The 25,983-nt window shown below is 46.7% G+C and overlaps 1 protein-coding gene across 3 annotated transcripts in view; it reads right to left on the minus strand.

The window, feature by feature from the left end:
• Window positions 1-7,305: 7,305 nt before the first annotated feature.
• FNIP1 (folliculin interacting protein 1) overlaps window positions 7,306-25,983 on the minus strand; it is a 65,090-nt gene continuing 46,412 nt past the window's right edge. For all 3 annotated transcript variants that reach the window (XM_057383670.1, XM_057383668.1, XM_057383669.1), the window contains 9 exons: window positions 25,721-25,922; window positions 25,252-25,337; window positions 18,846-18,992; window positions 16,746-16,915; window positions 14,036-15,461; window positions 13,523-13,691; window positions 11,613-11,810; window positions 11,125-11,240; window positions 7,306-10,513 (listed from right to left, as the gene is read on the minus strand). In XM_057383670.1, coding sequence (XP_057239653.1) covers window positions 10,435-10,513; window positions 11,125-11,240; window positions 11,613-11,810; window positions 13,523-13,691; window positions 14,036-15,461; window positions 16,746-16,915; window positions 18,846-18,992; window positions 25,252-25,337; window positions 25,721-25,922 — 2,593 coding nt within the window. In that variant the 3' untranslated portion in view covers window positions 7,306-10,434. The remainder of the gene's footprint in view (window positions 10,514-11,124; window positions 11,241-11,612; window positions 11,811-13,522; window positions 13,692-14,035; window positions 15,462-16,745; window positions 16,916-18,845; window positions 18,993-25,251; window positions 25,338-25,720; window positions 25,923-25,983) is intronic.

Below are 25,983 nucleotides of genomic sequence, written 5' to 3' on the forward strand. Positions count from 1 at the left end.
CAGCAACCTTTGACTTTTTTAGAAAGCTGAGTGGAGCTGCCCTCCAAGTGTTAGGGATGCTCTCAGTGCCACACCAGCATGCTAAAAGCCATGGATGGTACCAGCAGATRTCTCACTACATTTTTTCAAACTGTTTTAGTGGTTTTTTTTTTTCCAAGCTTTTGCCAGTGGCAAACATTTTCCATGGCAGTCCATTGCATTGGAACAATTGGATTTCATTGCTATCTTTATCCAAGGCARAATTGCCTTTGCAGTAGAAGTGTTTTCTTTTATATAAACCATTGCTGCAGTACTTGCTGCTTCGTGCACTCTCAGTGGGTCTCTGTTTAGAAGTGTGTTACAGAAGTGCTGCACTTTTGAAGCTACCAAGAGAAATGGAAACAGTTTGTGGGTTTGCAGTTAAGGAGACCCTGAGCAGGAACCTCTCCAGTTTTTTTCCACTTGTGGTCTAAAAGAAGGATGTGCACACATATGGCAACAAATCTGCAATCAAAACTGGCAAGAAGAGTATTGCAATAGGAAACTGAGAGAGCAGAGCTCTGCAGGACCTTGAGCCAGGGTGGGAATCACSAGTAAAGGCATCTCCTGGGGTCTGGAAAGACTGTGAGTGGGGACAGGTGTCAGGGACACCCTAAACCTGGAGATGCCATGACTGCTGCAAGTCCACCAGTGATAGTGGTCCAGCAGACGAAGCAGTTAGTAACTTACACAATAACAGAATCACAGAATGATTTGGGTTAGAAGGGACCTTTAGAGATCATYTYGTTCCAASCSCTTGCCATGGGCTGGGACACCTTTCACTAGACCAGGTTGCTCCAAGCCCCATTCAACCTCACCCTGAACACTTCCAGSCATGGGGCAGCCACAGCTGCTCTGTGCAACCTGTACCAGGGCCCTACCACCCTCACTGCAGAAAACTTCTCTCTTATATCTAAGTTAAATTGACCCTGTTTTAGTTTAAAACCATTTAGTTCAAACACCATAGGCAAGGAGGGGGTGAGGGTTCTGTTGCMGTGTTTCCCTTGCTGAGATAATGAGACCACCACATGCTCCAGCAATGCTGCTCAGCTGCCTCTTTAGTTGACAGCCTCAACAGGAAATAGCCAAATCACAAATTAATTAGAAACGCCTAATGAGCTTTCATGCGTTGACTGTAAGTGATGAAGGCAGAGGACAGACACTGCTGATAGGAGTCATTTCCTCCAAACCTGCCTCTGTTGTACCTGCCTCCTGAAAAAGTAGGAATTCACCCCATATTTCTRAGACTGATTACTTGCACCAGACAAACCCTGCATAGGCTTCAGCAGAGMCAATGATTCCTTCACTGGAAGGATGAGCTGCTGCAGGAGCTTGTGATCCAGCGGGGTCAGCAGCTTCCCAGCCAGCCAGCCTGGGAAAAAACAGACAAGGAAGCGACAGTCAACCTCAAAATATCTGGAAAGCTGTATTTAGGTTAAGGATTATTCTCCCCCTAAAAATGTGTGTCTGAATTCACAGCTGTGAAGAGCTGCAGTTGCCAGGAGCAACGGGGGTTCTTACCAGCCCAGAGCCCTTGATTTTAATACTAAATGAGTTCAAGTCTACAGTCCTTAAAAAACTCTGTTTCCATGGGAAGGGCCTGCTTTTCGCTAACCTATAATTTAAGAAATAGTTTGGAGGGTTAAGCTGTATTTTGAAAAATAAATCCTCCTTCAGGCTGATGGCTTTTACAGCCTAACCAGCCCCAGAACAATGTCGTGTGAAATGACAGAGATCAAGACCTTTAGTTAAACTGTACAAGAAAAACAGCTTTGGAGAATAAAGCGCATGAGCATTAATTATTGCAGCACAAGGGACACAGCTGTAATTTTCTTGTTCACCCAAGAATATCTCCCATAAATTTTATCAGTCTTATTGTTAATACATGAAAACAGGAGCCCTTATTTTTTCATCTCTTTTGGTASTGATCAAAATTAGACAAGACTTCTGGTTACAGCTGCTATTAATAAATCTACTCCTTGGAAATGTGGTAGTTAATTTCTTAAGATTCAGTGCACTCAATAAGCTATTGAAAACTGTAATTGCTCATGACTGTAATTTTGAAGTAATTATAGAAGTACAGAAGAAATGTTGAATGTAGTCCTTCCAACACAYTGAAGTTTTCCAAAGTGAAAAGCATCCCTGGCAGGAAAATCAAGYGCATTAAACCCTCTGGTACTCTCCGCCCTAAAGTCACTGTTCATAGACACATTTGCAGCATAACGATTTTTTCACCCTTTTGAGGTGGCCATTGCCATTGCCACCCCAAAGGCCCCAAATGAGGATGTTTGCTCAGGAGATGTCCCACCAGTGTCCCAGTGTCAGCCCTGCGAGCAGGCCAAGGGACTTGATGGGGTCACCCCTGCACAGATTTGGACTTTGCCTTCAGATGCCCTCACYACTGCACTCTGTGCTGGCTCTGGCCTGTTTGTAAACCACTGTTCTTTTGGTGACATCAGTGAAAATATTCTAGAAATTCATTTGATTAGCCAAGGAAACAAATAATGAGCCTTTGGGAAGTAAGAAGARCATTTCTGAAGGAAATGCTCTCATTCCTTCAGTCCAGCTACATGCATTTCCATAAGAAACACTGTCTTCATTTTCAATGCCACTTAAGGAAAACATTTGCTTTCCATTAAAGAGCCTGGGACTAACTCCACCTTCAGCTCTTCACCCAGCCCCAGTGATGCCACCAATGACCCATTCATGTGTCCCAGAGCTGCAACTTCAGCCCATCCTGCTCGAAAATGGAATAATGATGAGAGCAGTGCTGGTTGTGATTGCTCCAGCACAGCAGAGCYATGTGAACTGCACGACTCCCCATTCCTCCTTAGTGCCTTCCCATAAGAAAAACAGCAGGGTCTGTCCAACCAGTGGAATCAAAACTGATCCTAAGGAGTTAATGAAGAAGGAAAAGCAAATTCCAGATTAAACAGACATTCTGTTTAGTGACAGAAACTGAACAATGAGAGCAGCCAAAGGCACGGTGGTCAGATAGATGAAATCTTAAAAAAATACCAGCATTAAACAATGTCTTTATGGGCTAAAACCCAGCAGCACGGGGATGGCCCTGACCTCTGGCACTGCGGGACTGTGGGGCTCCCCTGGCCCTGTGCTCTGCAGTGACCTGTGTCAGAGGAAGTGGTTCCCTCTCGTTCACACAAGATTCTGATTTTGTAATGGGAAAAAAGATGAKACAGAGCAGGGTATTTCCATCCTGCCAYCCCCCTCTGGTTCTTCTTYAAGATTTTTCTTGGTCTATAATGTMATCTCTGAGAAGCTACAGAAAAACTGTTACCAAAGGTCCTGGGTTGCAGGTCCTTAAGGAAAACAACAGCAAACGGAAAGCACGAAGGTGTGGGTGGAGTGAGAGGTGGATCATTCCAGAAATCCCCACCAGCACTGGACTGGGCGCTCCTCTCACAGCCAGGGGCCTGGCCTGAGCTGGAGCACAGGCACAGCAGCTGTGTCACAAGAAAAAGGCATCTGCTTATCTCCTGTGCTGCTTTGGAAATCCGGGACGGAGCTGCGGCCCAAATACTTCCTTTGGCATGGTGCAATAGGGACCTGCCGGCTGGGCTGGGATGGCTCAGGGGTGCCGCCCGCAGCACAGCTCTGCCCCGCAGTCACTGTGTGAGCACCCAGAGAAATGCCTGGCTGTGCTGCAGGGCTGGGGATCGAGCTGGGGATGGAGCTGGGGATCGAGCTGGGGATGGAGCTGGGGGGAACCTGGCCTTGAGACAAAGCGAGTTCTGCGCCCCACGCAGCCCCGGGCCGGGCTCACCCCGCGAACCACCGCGGCCGGCTGTTCAGCACTGCTGAGGGTGCACACACTGCCCTGCCCACACCGCTACGGCCACCGCCGGACTGCCCTGCCCACACCGCTACGGCCACCGCGGGCATGGCTGGACTGCCCTGCCCACACCGCTACGGCCACCGCGGGCATTGCTCAACCCACGGAGGTTTTAAGCAACCGTCCCCGGCAGAGGCAGCGCCCCGGTGATGGCTGTGGCTGACGTGCGTGTGAAGGGAAGGGCCCGTGTCACCGCCATGTCCTCTGAGGTCATGCAGGACATAAAGGAAATGCTGCCGGGTGCCTCCCCACAAACCACTCCTGGTGTGTGTCAGGTAGCCCTCCCTTATCACTGGCATCCCGGTAGCTCCTCGCTGTCACCTGCTCTTACCCCTGCACCGCTTTCTGTGCCGTAGCCATCAGTGCCGGGCATGAAGAGCTCTCTGGCACAGCTGAGGGCAGGAGCTCTGGCAGAGATCACCACCCTCGGAGCAGATGGCTTCAGCTCCAGCTGGGAACAAACAGCTGGAACAYGCAGAGGTTTGGAAATCAAATTCTGCCGCTGTACAAATATTTTTGGTAATGAAAATAAACAAATACGTGGGAGCAACATGCTGCTTCCTGCTAGTATGGTTCTAGGAGGAGACGAGCTTCCAGAGAGCAGAGAGGCCAAGCACGACCCAAGCGGGTGACACGAGGGTGATGGCTCACATGAAGCTGTTCATTTCCAGAGGCCACACAACCTGTCCAGCCTTGCAGGCAGCAGGTATTGCAGTTATTGCAGAGGCAGAAAACGCTGCCCAGCTGTCCCTTGGGACAAGGAGAGCCACAGCACCTCTCCAATTCATGACCCTTCTTGCCAGCTCYTCCACCAGGTTCCTGTGGGGACCCGCAGCCACACGGGATGCTCTCTGTTGGCACTTTGTGTGCCAGCTGGGGCAGGAGCTCTCAGCACTGTTCCTYGGTCCTGCAATGTCTGTTCCATCCCACTGACCACAGCCAGGGGAGAATGAACCACCCCTCTGGGAAAGCACATATGATTTACCTTCCAGCTCTTCTGCCAGAGGGCTCTCAAAGCAAAGAAGCTGCTGCTGGGGAACCAGGTTCTGCTCCAAAAGCCTGAACAGGTCCCATAGGATTTGAACTTGTGGTTCTTGGGCTGTCAAAACAGAAAAGCACTGCTTCCAGTAAAGCAGCATCTCCAGCCAGCACCRGCAACACTTTCCAAAAACCCGAGCGCTGGTGTATTTATATTTGCCTGTAGCAACAGCCAAGATGATGTTATTGTACAGAGGGAAGACAAGAAGGCTGCAGGGTGGTGTGTGAAGCCTGTAACTGCTCCTGTACCACAAAATAAATAAGGAGATGGCTGGAACAGAATGTGCACGCTGCAGCACRTAAACAGAGATGTTCCTTGCAGCACAGAGACTCAGAAAACACGTGTATCCCCAGGCTCTCTGCTTACTTTTACCTCCAACTACAAGGCCACTATTTTTTAATGATAAATGTGTAARARAGAAGAAAGCAACAGCCGCCCAGCRGAGAGCTGTTAGGAGCTGTGTGCTTTTGTGCAGCCAACACACCAAGCTGCTTCCCACCCCTGCATCCAGAAATTGTCCTGTGGTTACTCTGCAATAAGCCACATAGAAAATAATCATATCCTCTTGTGCAGACCCCTGGGAACAATGTGGGAGATGAGAGATGCTGTGGTATTTGGGTGTCTGTGGCTTTCTTCCTGCCTTTCCCTCAGCAAAGTGAATTACCTTTCTCTTTTGTTTCAGGAAAATTAAGGGAATTACAGAAAAGGAGTAACAATACATTAAAAATATTGGCTAGCAAGTGCTATGTCCCAGTCTMGCTGGAGAGTTAAAAAGGAAATCAATTCTGGGCATTAACATCAGCATTTTCTGGATGCTGCAGTGATTATACTGCTGAATTTACTGCTCACATCTTCTCTGCCAAACACCCACGCAGACACATGACTCCAGCTACCCTCGCCATCCCCRTCAGGAGGACACCTCATGACCATCTACTCCGGTAACACAAAATTCTCTGCCCTGTCAGGTGCACTCGGCCTAAGAAGCGCTGCAGGAGCTCTGACAGTGCACAGTGCACATCACCAGRGTCCCATGGCACGGCTCCCAGCTAAAGCTGAGCATCTCCTGCTGCAGATTCTGCTCGAGTTACCTGCTTGACACCCTCAGTGCTGCTGTGGGGCTGCAGACCCTTGTGAATCCATGGCTTGGRAACACCAGGCCAGCAATAACCCCATGTTATCACTATTAAAAGGCAACGCATCCTGTGCTGCTTTTGTTGACCCACTCACACCGGGCACTGAGCCATTGACAGTGTTACTTGGGATGCAAATAGAGACTGCAGAGCCCAAGCAATCCATCCCGGCTCACAAGGGAAGCTCACAGTGGTCTTACAGGACCAGTTTAAGCACTCAGGAGTCAGCTGTTGTGACTTTCATTCCTGTGAGAGAGGAAGAATTCCATTCTTCCAAACACTCTGGTCAAAGGCATCCTTTTACAGGACAGGACTTGGCAGGTGCAAGTGGAAATCCTAGAAGGCTCCTGTGCTGTCTGGCTGTGCTGAACATGGGACCCGTGGTGGCCCTGCCCACAGTGGGTCACTGTGAGCCAGGGCTCGGGCACTCTGACCTCGGCTCATCCCTCAGCTCATCCTGCACCTCACATGTGATGAGAGCACCTGGGGCAGGTACTGGGGCAGGAAACCACAAACTGTTCGTCAAAAATAGAAGATGCAGCTGCTTCGAGCAAAGGTTTCCATCTTCTGCTGGCTCTTTTTCCATTCTTTGAGAACACAGGACCTTATTTAACCCAGATGCTCTAAAGCCTCATTTGTACACTTTGCTTATCTTCCTAATTGTTTTTCCTGTTGTATGATTATTACTTCACTTTTCTTGGCAGCACTGTTATCACAATTTGAACTCAGATTTAATAAACCTAGTAAAGACTCCTCAATAACCTGCATTCCTGTGCAGCGGCCCGGAGACACAGAAAAGGGATTGTACTCAAGCAGTACAAACACAGAAGGCACAAACACAGAGACAAACACAATAGCCAACACCTGTGTGGCAAACTGCTTTGCTGGTCACTTCAGGAATGAATGAATGTATGAACCAGGGGAAGACCACGCCTTTCTGCTTACGTTTGTTCTCCTGGCACAAAGTCAAGCATCGGTACAGAGGGTGAGGACCTCACTCCCATCTCACTGTTGCTTTATGGGGGCCAACAACATTCACAACTGAAGGGACAGCAAGTTCCATCACCAATTCCTATTTGAAACAATTAATTCCTTACRAGACCCCAAATTAAATGGCTGCAGCACTGCCAAGTAACAGAATCATGCCCAATGTGGGCAGGTGAGAGAAGACAAGTGTCAGGTGTGAGCTGGTTGTAGATCATACACTCACCCACGGCCTCATACCACACGTAAAAAAAGGACACAAAAGGTAACAGAACTAAATTGACATACTGTATTTATTGCACAAATTTCCCCTAAAATTGGGAATGGTTATTATAATACAAGTGCACATCTTGGGAAATATATACAAAAACAGAAGAGATAACAAGTATGTACATTTTACCCAGCATTTTACAAGTACCACCATCTAAATAATTTAGAGAAAGCAAAAAATTGTCATAAAACATCTCTAAGAACTAACAGGGAAAACATATGCAAGGTGTAAAATCGGTTCTTTTAAACAGTTTTTTGTTCTTAGCAGCCCAGTGTTTGCCAATTGCAACAAAATCAAATTTGCTAATTTGTGTGCCTAGTGCACTTAGGTTTCAGCCAGAAAATTAAGACATGTTAATAATGGAGACTGGGAATAGTGGAAAAAAGAAATCAAACATTAGTTTTCTATTCACATAAAACAATCGCAATATATTTTAAAAAGTCAATGCTATATCTGGTAAAAATCCCTTTTTGTATTATTTAACAAACAGACATACGTACCACATCGTTCGTGTACCCAAAAAATTAACTCACGGGAAAACTTCCCATCCCACGAGGGTTTTGGTTGTGTTCTGCCCACAATGCTGCTGACAGGTGGAGGGTGCTGCCGTGCCAGGAGGGACCGGCCCCAGGGAGGATGATGAGGAAGCTGCATCCGTGGCTGCTCCGTGTGGGACTGACTGAACACATCRTTAACGCCATCACCGGGCGGTGTTGGGCAGAGGGCAGCGCAGAAGGTGCCACCCAAGAGCCACCTCCTCCTCCTCCCTCATTAATACTCACTGCACACCGGGCAAGGGCCCTTCTGGACAGTCCAACTCATTTCAACGATTCGCCAATAATGGCTGGAAGAGGAGGAGCACAGTTCTCCTCTAAGGATCATTATAAGCACAGTGCTGGGGGATGGCAGGGTGAGGGTGCAGCTGCCCAGCTCTCTGGGCACCAGCTGTGGATGAACCCACCCACAGACCCTGCCAAGGCACGGGCAGGAACCCTCCTTGGCCAGCCCCGACACCACCAGGTCACCCCTGCCAGTCTATGTACAACGTGGAATCCTGACTACTGCCTACACCACTTATCCTAGCAAGGAGTTAAACGTCCCTGCTCTCAGTGCAATCCTATATTTCATYTGAAAAGTGTTTACACAACTGGGCCCCTGTTTTGTGCTCATTCCAAAAGCCAGATGTAATATAATTGTGTGGCAAGGAAAGGACATTTGAAAAACGGGAGAAACAAATCCTTGGATCACATATTAAACACGAGTTTTTCCCCTGCAGCAGTCAGCATTAGATTTTATATACAAAAGAGTTTCCAATGACACTGCCGTATTAATGTTGGGGTCACTTCCTGACGTAGACTCAGTCCTACATGGAAGGGAGGGGTGGATTTGCCATGTAGATCTCCCTGGAGCAGAGTTTTAAGTGACAGATTTTAAATAGTACTGAAAAACTACTCTGGGTGAATCCTGGCTCGAGAAGGAAGGGAGGAGAGTTCTGTCACTGACAAAGGTRGGGCAGGGATCTCTCCTATTGTTTTCAAGTTTATCAAATGGTTAAAATAGATTTGTATTTAAAGTAACTCTGCAAACAACAATAGCAGGCGTGCTGTACTATTGAAAAGATGATTACAGAATGATGTATTTATAGACTTTTTTTCATAGAGTTTAGCGACCAAGTGAGTATGTGTCTCCTACTTGTGTGGATAATCCATGAATTTCCATATACTGAACCAAATAGATGAAAACAGAAGCTAAAAATCAGCAACATTAATTGGCTGCTAGGACAAATATGCAAAGCAAAGCCTAGAATGAAGTGTCCAGTTAAACTGAGGTAGTAGAGCCTTCGAAAACATAATCCACCTCCCACTGCCTATTTACATTACTTACACCAGGTTGGGTCCATCAGCTACTCGTACAACTGTTGTATATACAATGACAAACCAGTGATGGCTGAGTAAAAGAGAAATGCTGAGAATAAAATAAACAACATTTCCTGCTGGTAATTACACGAGTGAGTAGAAAAGGGATTAGAGTCATCTGCAGCAAGGGTATATTTGTCAAAAAATAATTTGGATATTACTACACTATGGTGTCATCAATGTTCATTTTTTTTGTAGAACGTTTTAAAAAATATATCAATTAGTTACCTGAGCAATTAAGGGTAATAGTCTACTCRTTTTGTCCCCAATGCTTTGGTACAATTATTTCTAGTTCATTACTTCMAAAGATGACTGGCTGCTGTAAAAAGAATACGATGTTGCAAGAACATTATAGATCATAAAAAAGTTAGAGGTAATTGTCATGTCATTCTGGGGAACCCATGGGGAAATTTCAGCCAACATTCTCTTTAGATTATTTTTGTTTTTAACATTTTGATTACTTTTAAGAAGAAGAGCATAATTTAGTATAAAGCAACATTTAAACATTWTAAACATTTAATACTGGTTACAGCATCCAGCCAAGAATCTCCATCGCTAGTTTGTCTGTTGGCCTCTTCCTCCCTCCTCCCTGTCACCCTCTGTCCCCCACTATTTCCTCTTCCCAGGAGAAAGATCATAAATAAATTCTGTAGCTGACAGTCATTAATAAGCTTCTTACAAAACAAACCAGGCCCCTGCCCCATTCTTCCTCTGGGAAGTATCCAGAATTGGACTATGACATGAAAAAGTAGAAGTTGTTTACAAATCATTGCAGCTTGAGAATTACAGATCCTAATGAGATCCTCATCAGCTGAAGCCAGGCTGAAGGCAGCTGCTCTCTTGTTCAGTTTATAAGGGGTGACAGCATCATGTATTTCTCAGAGCAGTTCTTCCTCCATTCCCCAGTAYGTCACAGTCAGCCATCAGGGCAGAAACTGCTAAAAAATGCAGCTCTTCAGCTTTTGCTAAAATCTCCACTTTTCTGTGGCTGAAATCTCAGGCTTACTCAGTTTTCTTTTTTCCTTTCTTTATCCTTTTTTTATAAATGGCCAAGGGGGAGAGGAGACATCTCCAACTGTTTGCACTGTGCAGTCATATATGGAGGTGCTGCAGCATAACGAGCAGTTTGTTTTACTTGCTGCAAAGAGAAAGGAGCCAGAACAAGTTGTCTTCCACTTTGTTTCCAGAGAGGCAAAAAGTCAAAGTCTGTGGCCTCTGGCATTTTAAAGTAGGATCTGGGCAACGTATGGAGAGTGAGTGCTCGCTACAGCTGCCAGCAAGGGGAGGTCRCTGGATTCGATCCTGAAAGGAAGCAGAAGAGTCATGTTTAATCCAACGTGAAACGTCACTGGGCTGATGGAGGGAAGAAAACTCCTGCCTAACCTGACAATAAAGGGAATACCTGGGGGACACAGCACAGGAGCAGAGGAGCAGCTAAAGCTGCACCACATGTGCTCTGTGGTGCCCTCCTGCTCACCCTGTGCTCCTCTGCAGAAAAAGATACTCAGAGCCTTCTGATAAACACCCCTTAAATAGCTCCTCTGCCTGTGCCCCACACCCACAGAGAGGTATTACGTGCCTTACACGACACAGAGAGTGTCTCCTGCCAGTAGGGAAAGTCAACCTGGAGGAATCAGGTGCCCCATGTTGTTCAGTGATGACTGACCAACTAAGAAGGGAGTCTGATAAGCTCTGGAGTGCTGAGCCCATCTTCCTGCCCGCAGGGAAGACAGAAGGCCTGGGGGATCCCTGTGACCGAGCAACGGCTAAGGAGAAGCCTGAAGCCATGGGTAACTTAGGAGTTCCAGCCCCATTTAGGAATCCATTTCTCTGTGCTTAGGAACAAGCCCAGGTGGAGGATGTGGCATCAGGACAGCCAGGGCAGCCCTGCTGGGAGAAGTTTGTGATCATACCCCAGCACCACGCCCAGCTCCTTGACGTGGACTCTCATCTGGCCCTTGAGATACTCGGACAGCATCTTGCTTTTGAAGTAGAGCTCCTGCAGCCGATCTTCCAGGTGCATCACACACTACAAAGCAAAGGGAGTTGTGTCAGGGAGAAGACAGAACCAAACCAGCCTCAGAGCAGAAAGCACAGATCCCATACCCCCACTGCCTGTTCAGTAGCCATGTCTAGGCAAGATATTCACTGGCAGGACTTTCATTTTTGAGCAGAAGCCTTTGATTACRTGTTAAATCAAAATTAACGAGGCAGCTGTTTTGATTAGAGTGGTATTTCAATAGGCATCTCAGACAGCTACACCAGAGGATGCACTGGCTATGGATACAAAAACCCAGCAGAGCTTTACACCTCTTTAACCTTTGAAGTTAAAGGGTGCTTCAAAACCGAAGTTAAAGGGTGCTTCAAAACCACCACCCTCGTGATTTCCATTTAGACTTACAAAATTTGGAGATAAATTATGCTTGTAAAGCTGAAGAGTGGAATGAAGCAGGTTGGAGACGAGACTGGAGACTAACACTTCTTTTCCCAGTTTATTCTCAATCATTCGCCTCTGGCTACTGGCCACTTGCACYGTCCATTTGTCTGTGTCTGCAATAATGCAGACAGCTTCTGCAATGGGCTCGTCCAGAACAGGGTGCTGAGAACAGAAAATGAACAGCAGAGCCCTGAGAATGACAAATGAAAACGGTCTTTTCACAGAACTTCACCATCCTGAAGCAGGATRGCATCCCTGGATAGCAGGATAGCATCCCAGACACTGCTTCACCTAAAATACACATGCCCACACTGCATTCCATCCATTAAAACCAGAGGGRTTCTGTGAGCAAGGCGCAGTCTCAGAAGGATAGTGGCTTTTACCTTTTCTTCCAGGCTTTAAAGTGTGTCACTGGCTGACAGTTACATCTTTTGGTATTTGATAGAAAGAGCTCTGACATATCTAAAACGTATTTTAAACACCTAAAAGTGAAAGCACCGAAAGTGCCCCTTGCTGTTCAGCGTGGCTGTGTGAACAAGGTCAGGTTATTCCCATCTGTCACGGTTTTCCTCCACRGGAGGCCAGCAGAGGGAGTCAGGAACCAAGCCTGTGCCTTGCCATYCCCCCAGCTGGTGTTCCACCTCTCCAAAGCCATGAAAAAGGGTTTGAAAAAGGGAGTATCTGGAAACCCACTGTCCTCCCCTAACACATTTTTTTGGGTTGAACTGCTAGCATCTATCCCCTTCCAAAGAGTCCCACAGGGGCTTCACACAGTGCTGGGATGAAGTTACTGTTTTACTTGAAGATAAACATAAAAAAATCTCTCTCGGGCTGTATTTCAGACACATCTATGCCACAGCAGCAGGTGCCTCATGCTGCCTGAAGTTCAATTACACTTTCCAGATAGTTTAAACAAGCCCCTGGCCAGGGAGCAAAACTCATCCCCTGTGGGGCTGGGCACAAGGTAAGGGGCAGGTATGTGAGAAGAGCCGCAGGTCTAATGCACATCCTTAATGTGAGAAGTAGGGAAAAGGGACTTTCTGAAGGCTCTCAGGAAAGTGGCTGCTCACCAGTCTGTGCATGGGTTTTTCTTATTCCCTGGGGAACAAACTAGATGGGAGCAGATGTGACATTTCAGTGACAGCCTGCTTTCCACTCCTTTCCTGGTAACAAAAAGGGGGAGGAAACACCACACTTCCTAGTCATGCCCCAGGTCATCTGGGRAAAAACTGTCATGGAGAAGAGATGATTTCCAACACATGAGAAGCACAAGTTCCCTTCAGACCATAATMTTTACACTGGTTTCTCCTTTTCCAATGAAGCCTGCTCTACAGRACASATGCATTAYCATCCTAAAGAGGGAGAAATGTCCCCAAAATTCTGAGCRTTCCTGATGGASAACACATTCTTCCACACRGGCAGCAGCACATTGGTCAAACGTGCASGGACAGAGGAGGGAGCAGTGGGAGCTTCTGCACCACTACAGCAAGACTRTGCCCAGAAAGAGAGGCACAACCTCAGCATCTGGGCTTGTTAAACATCATTCCAACCTGTGGGGACACAACCATCACCTGCCAAACCTGCAGGACAGTGATTCCTCTACAGCTCAGCACTGAGATCCTTCTTCCCAGGGAACAAGCCTCCCAGCTGGCTTCACTGGGAGTCTGATCTTTTGTGCCCCAAATCTGTAGTGAAATACCCACCTTTTCCAGACACACTAATTGAGAGAGGAGAAAAAATTGGTGACCTGGGACTGRAGAAATCTGACAGGAGCTGTGACAGGAAATATTTTCACTTCCAGCAGGTTTGTACCTTCACAAACATTTATCTTTCCCTACTGTGAGAAATACATTTACCAAATATAGCTTAATTACCTGCACAGCATGAGACAAATCTGACACCAAACAGTGCCTCAGCTTTTCATCACTTCCTATTCCTTGCAAAACAAAGTCAGGGACGTAAGATGAACAGTAGCCTCCTAGTAARGATCTTCCAAAATTGGCAATACTGGGCTGGACAGAGTTGACTTCAACTAATTTTGACCTGCAAGAAAGGCATATCAAAGAGATGTACAACAGTAAACAGCAAATTCAGCTTACAGAGGTTGCATTTCTACTTTTTTCAGCTCTCTTCTAACTTGAATTCAAGCACTTTATAAAGAGTTTACAGTCAGCCCATCATGGAAGCAGAGAACACAAGCCAAGATCACAACACACCATTAGTATTTTTTTCCAGACCACTGATCTCTCGATATTCCTTAACAACCAGCAAGCTCAAGAGACACTTTTCCAARCCCTGACGCCAAGTTAGGCTACAGTCCTCCAATTACGTGACATGAGAAGAGGCTCCATCTTCTTTAGGCTCTGTCAGTGCTGAACAGTACTTACCCAGGGAAGGGAATCTCATATTCCTCTGCCCAATCTTCTTGCTCTCCTCCATAGTAGTTACTGCCCAGTCTAGTTAGATCATGGCCTGTATCCTCACTTTCGCTGTCACCCAGGGCACTGTCTGAACTCTCATTTCTTGGAATGTCCCAATCAATTCCCGGGGCGACTTTTTTCTCTACGTTTTCTCTGTCCCCATGGGGGACACGAATAGAGATTTTCTCTCTTTGGTCCTGCTCATTAAAGCAGTTTTTGTAGGTCTCTTGTCGAACAGAGTCCATGAATTTACAAAATTCACTAGGTGGTTTGCAAGCCTTTGTACAGAGCTTTTTAGAAAATTCTAAACTACTGTTGTGAGCGAGAAGGTCCGTAGGTGCTTGCCCTGGAATATCATCAATAGTCCGGGTTTCAACTGAACTGTCATCCGTGAAATATTCATCAAACAGACTCATGCTCTCAGCACTGTATGGGTTTGGGTTCCAGCTCTGATGCTCACTAGCAACTTGAGGAAAGGGTTCAGCTGTCCCACAGTCTCTATTTTGGTCCTCAACAGTTTGTTTAGCTTCACAGTTCTGATCAGCAGACACTCCTGCCTCCGCTGCTGGCGGGCTGTGATGCCTGGCAATTTGTTCCACTACTGCCTGACTTCTCAGCTCGATGTCTGAATCAGGTGACATGGAATCTCCGATGAGGAAAGTCACCTTTGTCTGAGCCTCGGCAGCGCTGCACGGAAACGTGTCCMCGAAGAGCTTATCAGGTGGCTTCTTCTCCAGGGCCATCCCGGGTGTCCTTGTCCCCGCTGCGGCCGGGCTGCCCGGCTCCAGCCCCTCCTCACTCCTCCACGTGCTCGCCGCTGGCTCCACACCAGACTCCATCCCCGCACGTTTCTCGGGCGAAGCTGACCCCGTGCACACCACAGTCTCCAGTTTGGTGTCCRGGCAGGGCCTTGCTTGTGTCACATCCACAGCATCTTCCGGGCCATCCTCAGGAACGATGGTTCTGTTCTCATCTGAAGAAGATTCCAGCTCTACCTTTGGAGTGCTTTGCAAGTCTTCTCTCTCCTGCTGTGCAACGCCTTCGATGTTCTGTGCGAGGGAAACGGGACATTTGCAGTATTTACAGCTGCAGTTGGGAGCTCTCGTCTCCTCAGACTCAGTGGGCAGCAGGTTACCCCTGTTCTTGTGCATTGTGACAAGCACATAYTCAGACTCTTCCACCTCCCCTTTCTCCAGCGTGGTAGTGATGACAGTGCCAGGCATGACGATGGCCTCATCCTCCCCGTTTTCCAGAAGGTGTGTCTCTTGAAGCTCAGAGCATCTGATGAAGTAAGTGAGGAAGTAAAGCAATCTCTGGACCAAGTCATGCCTTTTGCCAACCACRACTGTTTTTGCTAATCTCACAGGTGATCCAATGGCCCCATACAGGTCACCTAGGACAGAAAATCAAACACACAGTTATTTGGGATCTTTGCATTAATTTATTCTTCTAACAGCCAGTTTTCCAAGGCCAGATCTGCAAGAGAGAAATACTAAAGCAGTATAGYGATAACAGCTATGCTGTATTTTGTTTTCAATAAGAGAATCCCAAAGATGCTGTTGGTATCATCTGTAAGGTGAGCCACTGGTCAGGGGGACATCTGATCTCACACATCAGGGTGCATTCACACCACCTCACTCCAGCTTTGGAGGCTCATCTCCTGGGATCCTTATATAGCCATGGGAGAGAGGAGACATCTGCACCCAACTGCCCTGCAGAGTCTGGAAATGGGGCTGAACTTTTACCCACAAGAGAAAGCTGTAAAAGGAACAAACCTATGGCAGGAATGAGGACAAAAAGTGACCATGCCTGATGCATTGCTGAAGGCAACCTCCTCCTCTTCCCCTCCTTGAGCTCTGCTATGGGTTGGATGGGGTGTTCTGGCTGTACTCGAATCCCCTGGGGAAGGGCCTGTGTGTTCTGGAGGTACTGGGGCACTGCATGACTGCAGGGGTGAGGGGACAAGGAGCCCTCTCGAAGGCCACCCTAACCACGGCAGGATCCYCAAGTCACCTGAGGTCTGGAACCAAGCTTTCTTGCCAACTCCCTGTCCATTTCTATCGGGACTAGAATAGGGCGACCTCACCTTCCCCTCCCTAATCAAATTCCATGAGAGTGTGTGTGCAGAGCAGGACAATCTCACCCCTCTTCTCTACTGGGCAATTGTCAGTATGACCACCTACACCACTGACTGGGCTTTGAGACCTTCCTTGGGGGTTGCCAAGCCATGGTTTCCTGTTCTGCATCACTCCATTGTATTAAAAGTATGATCACTTCTGATCACAAGATGGATTTTGATTTGTTTATTCCTGAATGAGGCTTATTGATAGTAGCATCCCAAAAAATAAAAGGAGATTTTCCTTACAGGAGAAGGACCAGAGGAAGCCTGCAATCCTCCACCAGCACCAGAGCAGGTGACCTTAAGGGGCCCAAGAGAGGTGACTAAAGAGGGCTTTACTTTTTGGCTAACATTTTATAATGCATAATGACTTAAGAACTCAGAGTATACATAAAAAAATACAGTGAACACCCCTAAGCTTGAAACACACACTTTTAGTCTCATTTTGAATTAACAAATAAATAACCTGGGAGGGAAGTAACAAGCATCACAAACCCCCCCACATGCATTCCCATTTATGTAAAGCTGCTGGGAGGTTTAAAGGTGTTTGCCACGTACCGAGCTGTGCCCACAGTGGGTTGTAGGGATGGGTTTTGGCCAGCATGTCCACGCTCTGGGAAGAATGCTTCTCCAGGAAGATTCTTATGGGTGGCTGCCCATTGGGCATGACAGTGGGGACCCAGGCCAGGTGATTAGTCAGCACTGCAGTCAGCAAAGCTGGTAAAAACCTGAAAGCAAAATGTTCAACATGTTTCTTTTTTCCTAATACACACTCAGGATGTTAAACTGACAGCAGCTCTAGCCTATATGGATCACAGATTAAAGAAACAGCCTGACAAAATCAGCAGAGATCATCCCTTCAGTCTTGGTTCTTTCGGGAGAGAAAGGGTGGCTGGACCATCCCTACCACTCGAGCAAAACTCTTCTTTAGAAAACATACTTAAAATAAAATGAAATATTTTAACTTTATGGCATCTCAATTCCTCTGTTTGGCAGAGGAATTCTGCAAGTTTTATGTTGTAAAACATCTCAAAATCAGCTTATTTCATTCACTATAAGAAAGCAGTGGCACTGTATGGCCYCTGTACTCCAAGGAGATCCCAAACCCTTAAGCTCTGTCACTATGGACGAGAAGGAAGGCTATTGCTACCAAACCTGTAAAATAGCTGGTGCTGTGTTCTTTCACCTAACTATTGTGCAATTTCAGCACATATGGCTGCTTCTTTTCAAAAATAACCATCCMCAAAGTTCTGTAGCTCAGCCAGGGAAGCCGTGTCCTTACGCTGGCAAAACAGTTTTTACTGGCTAAGCAACTAAGGTGAAAAAACCTTTTTGAAAAATGTTAACTATCTGATTTAGTGCAATGCCAGAGCATGGTTTCTGCTCTGTGGAGAGAAGATTTTCCTTCCCAGCCAGTCTTCCTGGCAGAATCACAGCCCAAGAGCCTCCACACACCGACAGATGGTGCTGGTGGCCACAGTAGCTCATGTGTGGGGAGGAAAAGAGTCAAATGSCTCAAAATAATGTTATTTGAATAATTTACAAACATTACGAACCCCACAGCTTCCATGCAGCTATTTCAACACTAGAGACAGCCAAAGGAGGAGAGATTTACAACTAGATTGGGAAGGATACAGGCCTTCATTTTCCTCTTGTTTCATGACTTGAAATCTTATTATATTTAAAACAAAGAAAACAAACCCTAATAAACTACAATTTAAATGTAACCAAGATGTACAGGGCTCAGAAGATGACAGGGATCAAAGGGCGTAAACCCAAGAAACAAGCTTCCACTGAAGTGGGAACTGATCTTAAGAAAATACTTTGAACCCCTCACAACTCCCTGTGGTCTCTCCAGTTGCACTGGGGCAGCAGCAGATGGACCACAGTGGCCACTGTCACCTTCCCATCTGGGGGGAGAAGAGATGGCAAAGGGGGAGGCAGAGCTGGAGGATGGGAGCAGTGTCCCCTTTCCACTGCAGGGAGCAGAGGCCCGGAGCAAACAGCTGCTCTGCCAGTGCCAATCCCACCCAAATTATGTTTGTGTTCGTTTTGGGAATTCAATGGAGACAAACTCTTTAAAAAACTTMCCCTACTCGTGCCCTGGGGAAAGGGGATGAAGTGTTGACAAATGAGTAAATTTATCAGATTCTCCCCAGTTTATCAGGAACTTTGTTTCTCAGTTTCAGCACCTGCTCRTGGCTGGGGCCTGAGGCCAGAGAGGTGAGTGAGCACTAACGAGCACACCAGATCTTTAGTGGCATTTTACAATGATTTAAGATTTAAGAGCAATTTGTGGTCAGACAGTATTACAGAAACAGCTCTTCCTGAATGTCTAACCCTACTCATCATATGACAACTGATTCTGAAAGGTAGATTACTGCATTTTGTAAAGTATCTTCATCCCCTTTCAGACATCCATACACATCACACACTCCCTATGGACATGTTTCAGATGTTCAGCCTCTACCAAGATTTAGAGGATTGTGGGGTAGCAGGAATTTAATGAGATAATTCCTTATTTGTTTTAAAAATAAGCTATTTATGGATGGCCTTTTGATTCTTCGATTACCAGGATTTTAACAACCAGTTTGAAAATTGGTTTGAAATAAAAAGACACAATCACGCTCGTAATTTAGAAACTAAAATCCACCATACTGGTTTTTAGAAGCATTTTCCATCAAGAAAGTGAACTCCTTCATGAAGCGATGGCAAAGCTGGTTCTTCTCYGGTGTTCCTGACATCATGGTGAGCCAGACAGGCTCCCCAATCCGTGGCATCGTGTAGAGATTGCAGATAGTTGTTCTAGAAAACAAAACCAAAGAATCCAGGAGATTAAACAAAAATACCCAAACAAACAAAAAAAAACAAAACAACAACAAGGCTGAAATCCCAGCTTCAAAGAATTCTGTGCAACATTTAGATCCAGCTATCACTTCTATCAGAAGCAAAATTTCTCTCAGCAACCATTATCCAAACCATGATGTTCATTAAACAGTACAAATTCACCCTTCACCTCGCAGAGCTGAACCTCACAGGTTCCTCCTGCATACACCTGATCTGATCCCAAACACAGCAACATTCCCTGTCACGAGAGCTGCCCTGCCCCTGAATGCAGGAAGAATGAATGATTTCTTCTTGCTGTTATCTCCCTGCTTGTTCTCCATTTCATTTAAAACAAACTTCTGCTTTATTTATGACTAGGACAAGATTATCTGTATCTGATTTATAAAAATATCTTAACTTCCTCCTTACTTTAAAAACTTGTTATATCTCCAGGCCAAACCCACCCAAGTGTGGATGTGCAGGGCAGGGAACCAGCTCACATCTTTAGCTTTAAATAGAGAGTATGAGAGTCAAAGTCACCCTGTGGCTGCACCTATTACACACTCACCACATCCTTTTTGGCTCTATAGAGGACAGTAAATGTATGATTAAAAATTTGCTCTGCAGTAAAATATCAAATTAAAATCCCTSAGATTACTGTTAAACTCCTCTAAGATACAAACAAATCATAGTTTAAAGTACAAAACACACATTATGACACTATAGGAAGCTGTATTTTTAACACAGTAAAAATKTAATGTAAAACCCAAAAGGACACAGGAATGACTGATCAATCCAGATTTCTCCTCGCCTAATGCACTACTTTTTGCAGGCGAAGTATTTTTGTTTCAAAAGACAGAGATTTGCATTATCCCATTATCCTTAGTACCACCCCTGATTTATAAAGATCTTCTCTGGATATCTTGGTCTCAAAATTTATGGACACTTCCAGAAGCAAAGCAGTGCRYGCCAGGCAGGCAAACACTGGRGCAGCAGCTGCCAAATCTTCTGTGSTTTAGTGTTTAAAGTGAAACTCCCAGGAAATGAGAGCTGCACGTCAGCAGCAGCACAGCACATCCCGCCCTGGGGCAGGGGCTCCCYGGGGAGGAGGGAGTCACCCCCAGATCCTGGGCACAGAAGCAGCTGAGTGGTGCCAAGACCCCAGAGCAGCTCCCCAGAGGGCAGCAAAGGTGACCAAAGTCACCAGGGCTGCTCGGGAAGGAACGAGGTGAGGGGGCAGTGCCATTCTCTGCCTTACTTTTTCTACCGGTTTGCATCAAATACAAAATCCATCCTTTGTGCTCACAATAGCTAAAATCAASCCTGTCTTCCTCAAAGGTTAGACCTTCAAATCCTCCATTGCCAGAAGCATGATGAGAGCCCCACGAAACAGTCAGTGTGCTGGAGAGGGGGACAGCAGAGTCACCTCTGCACTCGCCAGCCCCCAGAGGCTTTGCTGTCTGCTGGGTCACTTTGGAGCAGCCTCACCAGCTGCTCCACGTTCTCCTCTGCTGCTGGTCCTGTCCTGGGAGGAAAGCCCAGCCTGGTGACAGACCYGGGCACAGCAGTCGTGCCAGGCCAGACACGAGTGGGGCACAGAGCCAGGGACAGGGACTRCCTCCGGGCACTGCGGGGTCTCCAGCAGCACAGCAGTCTTGGGCCACTGTGATTTCATTCCTYTGCAGGAGCAAGCTGGGACTAGGGGGGAATTATTAAGGGAAAGCTTTCTGTTCACAGCCCATTAAATGGARTGGATGTTAAAAATGCCCAAAAAAAGAAGAAACCTCAAGTCCAGGGACCCTCAAAGCTCAAGGAGTTTCAAAGCTCAAAACAAGTATGAAAACTTACAGCCCCCAGACACAGCTGACCTGAGAAGCTGAAAATAAACARCCCAACTTAACGTAAAACACAGCTTATTTCTCCTTCCTATGCAAACTAAGCCAAGCCAAGCCCCTTGCAGCTCAGTTGTTTTGAAAAAAGAAACTACTTCTATACTAAAACCAACATATTAAAATATTTGTTTTCGTTGAAAAGATAGCCCGAGTCTTGTGATTCGTTATTTACTATTCTGGTAACCCTGGCTGCATCTGCAGCTGATAGTGTTTCCTCCGAGCCAGATCAGATTGCCCTGGCCGCTGGCCAGCAGGCATGTGACTGCAGTGCAGGGAACCCTCCATGCCAGCGCAGGCAGCAATGGCACACAGACCAAGGGCAAGGATTAACTGCTTCCCAGCTCTGCAAAMACCCAGGGAAGAGCTCTCCTGCCACACAGCAAAGGGCAAAAGTGAAAACAAAACAAAAAAAAAAACCAGCACAGTATTTAGTATTTGAGAAACCCTCCTCAAATACTAAAGGGAAGTTAAGTGGATTTAAAAAATAGCAGCCATTAAAAACCCAATCGGCTCCTCTCAGCCATCTGCAGCAGAACCTCTTCCATCCCTCCCCACACTCACACCAGCATGCGGGGAAAGCTCAGTTAATGAGACCCTGCTCTTTTGAGGGTTCCAGGTCATTTAAATTGGTTTATATTTGGAAACGCCTCTGGGAGGCTGAAGTGCAGCCTGGAGCTTGCAGGCACCTGGGCCCCAGCACTCAGCACRGAGCACAGGGGCAGAGGAGCCCCTCAGAGACACCTTCACATCCCCCAGGCTGGAGAGCCAGGGCAGCCCTGCCCAGCCAAGTGAGAAGGAGCAAACCCTCCCCAGCCCCTCTGGGCACAGGTGGCACCAGGGTGAGCAGCCCTGCTCCCACAGCTGCACCCTCACACCCCAAAACACCCTGCCCTGTGGCTGCAGGTCAGCACCACTCCAAGACATCTTCCACCGGTGCTGCACAAACCAAACGGGCCACACAGAAACCCCGACTTCAGTGAATTCTGTGCAACATTTAGATCCAGCTAYCAYTTCTATCAGAAGSAAAATTTCTCTCAGCAACCATTATCMAAMCMWKKTKKTYMWTWAAWWRKWMMAAWTYMMCCYTYMMMWYYKRRRRSYYMAMCYYMMMRGKTYYYYCYKSMWYCMMYYKMMCCGATCCCAAACACAGCAACATTCMCTGTCACARGAGCTGCCCTGCTCTGAATGYGTAAGAATGGATAATTTSAATGAAAAGARAGRATGGATGATTTGAATGAAAAGAAAGAATGGATGAGAGCATCCCTGAGCCCCCTTCTTCCCCAGATAAACACTGACCCTCAGCACTGTGCTCCCAGAGCTGCTCTGCTATTTAGGTACCACAACATAATGGCAAAGAAAAGAAGAAAATCAGTGGTTCATAAAGCTTAATTCATTTGTTCTCTATCCTCTTTCCATCCTTTCAAAGATGATTTTTCCTTAAAAAGGAACAACAAAACAAAGGCAATCCCCACTGCAGGGAATGCAGGAGCAGGGCTCCCCCACGACTCAGTGCCCATGCTGGCACCACCGAGCACAACACACCAGTCAGTTCACAGCAGCATAAGCTGCTTAAAAATTACTGGCAGAAAATAGGATCAAATCTGTCTGCCAGAGAGCAGAGAGGTGTTTCCCCGGGCCCTGTGCTCAGTGTTTCCTTGCCAGCCTGTGTCTGTGCCACACAGGTATTAGTCAGAYGCATAATCTGTGTTATCAATGTGCTGCGTTGGCCTCGGGGACCAGGGGAGCCGAAATGTTTATGCAAGTACAGTAGCTTATTTCATAAGTCATGTGTCTGCACAGCTGACATCCACAGAGAGTTCTAAGCCTCTAAGTCAAGTGTTAATAGCTAAACCCATCAGTGCTTTAGAAAATTAAAAATTGCTGTGAAGTGACTAATGATGCAAGGGTAGCCCTAGAGCTGGGCACCAAACTGACGGTGAATTTATCAACAGCCTCCATTTGCAGCAGCTTTGTTTTTCCCTGAATAAGACAAAAAGAGCAAAGGAAGGGTCTGTTTTGGTGTCTTCTCCCCCTCCACTACCASCAGGTAATGCCTGCTGACCCAGCTCCCTTTCTGCAGGCAGTGGGGTGACCTAGAGCCACAGCCCCTTCCCTGCAGAGGGGACTCTGGGGTGGCAGAGGCCACGCTCCCTTTCCTCTGATCAGCAGGGCAGCACATCCCCTGTGCCCACTGATCTGAGGTTATTCTGATCATCAGGGGAGTGCACATCAGCTGCTCTTAAGCACCTCTGAAAATCTWGGGGATTTAAAGAAAAACAAACCAAAAAATATTCTCCTTTAAACCAACCAGACTSCAATGAGTTAAACCAGCAACAGGATTACATTTTAGAATCACCAACCCACTGAAGTCAGCACCCTTCTTCCCTCCAGCACAATTTGCTAAGAGGGCAGGAATCAACACAAGTCTCAGGTTCACCAAAGGACTCGGCTCCTGACTTCCCCGTGACTTCAGTGGGAAAGCAGACGCCTAAAGAGATAATAGTGTCCTAAATGGGTTTGCTGAACCTGTGCCAAAGCATCTTTGCATCCAGCCTTTGGTACTTAAATATACCTCTGTCTTCTTACCAGACACATCCTGCATTGCTTTGAAAAGCAAGGGGGTCTTGCATGTGACAGAAATGAGGATGGCACTTGCTCTTGCATATCACAGGGGCACAAGGAACCTGCCTAGACTGGGGCACCGGCTGTGGCCCACCCCTGAATGCAATCCCTTTAAAAACCCCCAATAAAACCCAAAACTGCCAAAGGCTGCTGCCCCAGGAAATTAATTTCTGTGAAATTAAACTGGATTTAATTTACCTCATTAGACTATTAAAGAGCAATATTTATATCACCATGGAAACCTCTGCACAGAACTGGTGGTTGGACACATGCTCCCAGCGCTGGTTATGCAATGGCCGTGTCATGGGAATGATCCCGGCTCCTGGTGTGCAGTGAGTGCAGCACTGTCCTCCTCAGCCTGGCCACAGCAGCCTTCCTCACCCCATCCCAGCTCAGTCCCCCAGCAGCAAAACCCAGCATGGGGCATTTGGCTGTGTTTACAGGGTTTTCCTTTCCCTACTTTGAGACGGGCGCCCCTCCCCAGCCCTCTGGAACTGTTTAACTCGGAAGGACAAAGGGGAAMGGGCAAAGTCCGCCGAGCGTATCTTGATAGGGAATGTTTTGGGGGGAAGGTTTGGGAAAACRGCTGGAGAACTGGTGTTAGCAGAGGGTGGGAAGCAGAGAAATGGCTCTGCAGAGAGCAGGGAGGAGAGGCAGAGCAGAGCTGTGGGAGCGGAGGAATCACCGTGGCTGCTCCGAGTTGCTGAACTCGTCTCGGGCCCCTGGGCAGGATCAGCGGCTCCCAGCAGTCACGAGCTCCCTCTGCTCCCTCTCTTGGCACAGCTTATCCCATCCACCTCTCACCACAGGCCCACGTGCTCCCTCTTCCCTGCCTCCTGTCCCTACAGGACGTATCCTCTGCCCTTCCTTGTGACTGCCTGGAGGTGAGCTTCTAAAACATTAAAAATACACCATGCCTCCATCCTGCAGCACCACCTAATCCATGGAATTCAGGTAGGAAGTGGAATTGTAGAAAAATGAGTGAACCCTCAGGATCCTTCTCTGTTCAGTAAAACRCATTGTGATGTCAGGAATTTCTTTTTATAACATCAGAGCACTGTCTTCAATAAAGTCTCTAAAAAGTAGCTCTACAGTGGTTGTAAAAGGAAGCTCCCTGCCACTCCCATCTGAGAGGAGATGAATCACTCGAAACAGACGGATTTCATCTTAATTCTCTCCCCATGACTTCAGCTATGGAAAGGAAATACAGCTAAATGCCAGGGATGTGCTTATCTGTGTTACTTTGTGTAATAACTGTTGAACAGAGAGGCTCTGCAGGTACTGATAGCCACAGATTACAGCACTGCAGCTCTCCTTCCCAGCTGGTTTTCTGAAATGCCTTTAGGGCACAGCTTAGAGAGGGGTGAGCTTTGCTCACACATCAGGACAATATACACTACAGGAGGATTTCCCTAACATGACTTTGCAATGATTTTCCCCCCTGTCGATGGGCCACAAAAGATAATTTACGAGGTCACTGGGAGCTTTGTTACCACCTAAAGCACTGAAAACTTTGAACATGTGTCCTGTTCACACACCACTGATGGATACACACACTTGGCAAAATCTAAAAATATAGACACATTAGAATGGCTTGGTATCTCCAATCCTTTGCTGTGCCAAATTTTGCTGAAGAATTTACATATTTTAAGTTACTTATCCTGCACTAAGAAGGACTCGAGTGCCTTTGAAGAGACAGAAAAGGCAGGAGACGCAGGGCTCACCTGAACTCATTAAGGGCATCCACAATTCTGTTATATGCCAAACTCCGCTGGCTGGCATCAGCTGATCGCCGACTCATTTTCATGGCCTTGAAAACAATCATTAAACAGATAAGTAACACAGAGCTGCAGGAGYACAGAAAATGGAAAACCAAGTCATGTGTTTGACTTTATATTTCATTCAACTGCTCAKGCAAATATTTTTTTTTAAGTGATAAAACGATGGTACAAGTGCCAGCTTTCCTATCTTAGAGAAGACAGGTGAGGCACATTTGCAGCTTCTGCTTCTTTTGTGCATTTCACCATACAAGGCATAAAAGGGGTCAAAGTTTTAACTTGCAGTGTTGCAATTCCCACACCCAAGAGCAAGCTGATCCCTTTTGTAACTACCAACAGAATTAGGAATTAATCTGACAGGGCTGGGGGAACATTCAGCTGTACAAGTGCAAGAAGACAAAGCAATTGTGTTTACCTGTTCTATTGCACTCTTAAGTTTGTTCATGTGACTCTCAAAAAGAGGGAAGTGTGAGAAGAAGAACTCRTTAAATTTGTTGTTTTCATCTTCRTCTCTTGAGAGTGAAAAAATAACCCCAATTGCAATCTTTTTCTTCCTAACAATTCCTGGGTTTGGACCAGAGCTGTCATCTGACAAGTTGAAGCTTTCATCCATGGACCTTGAAGCATGAACAAAAGGGAAAGTTAATATAATCCACTGCTTAAAGTTGTACCTTGATT

Source organism: Malurus melanocephalus, unplaced genomic scaffold, assembly GCF_030028575.1.
Source record: "Malurus melanocephalus ecotype Western Australia unplaced genomic scaffold, MMel_1.1 scaffold_650, whole genome shotgun sequence".
In the NCBI taxonomy this organism is placed as follows: domain Eukaryota; kingdom Metazoa; phylum Chordata; class Aves; order Passeriformes; family Maluridae; genus Malurus; species Malurus melanocephalus.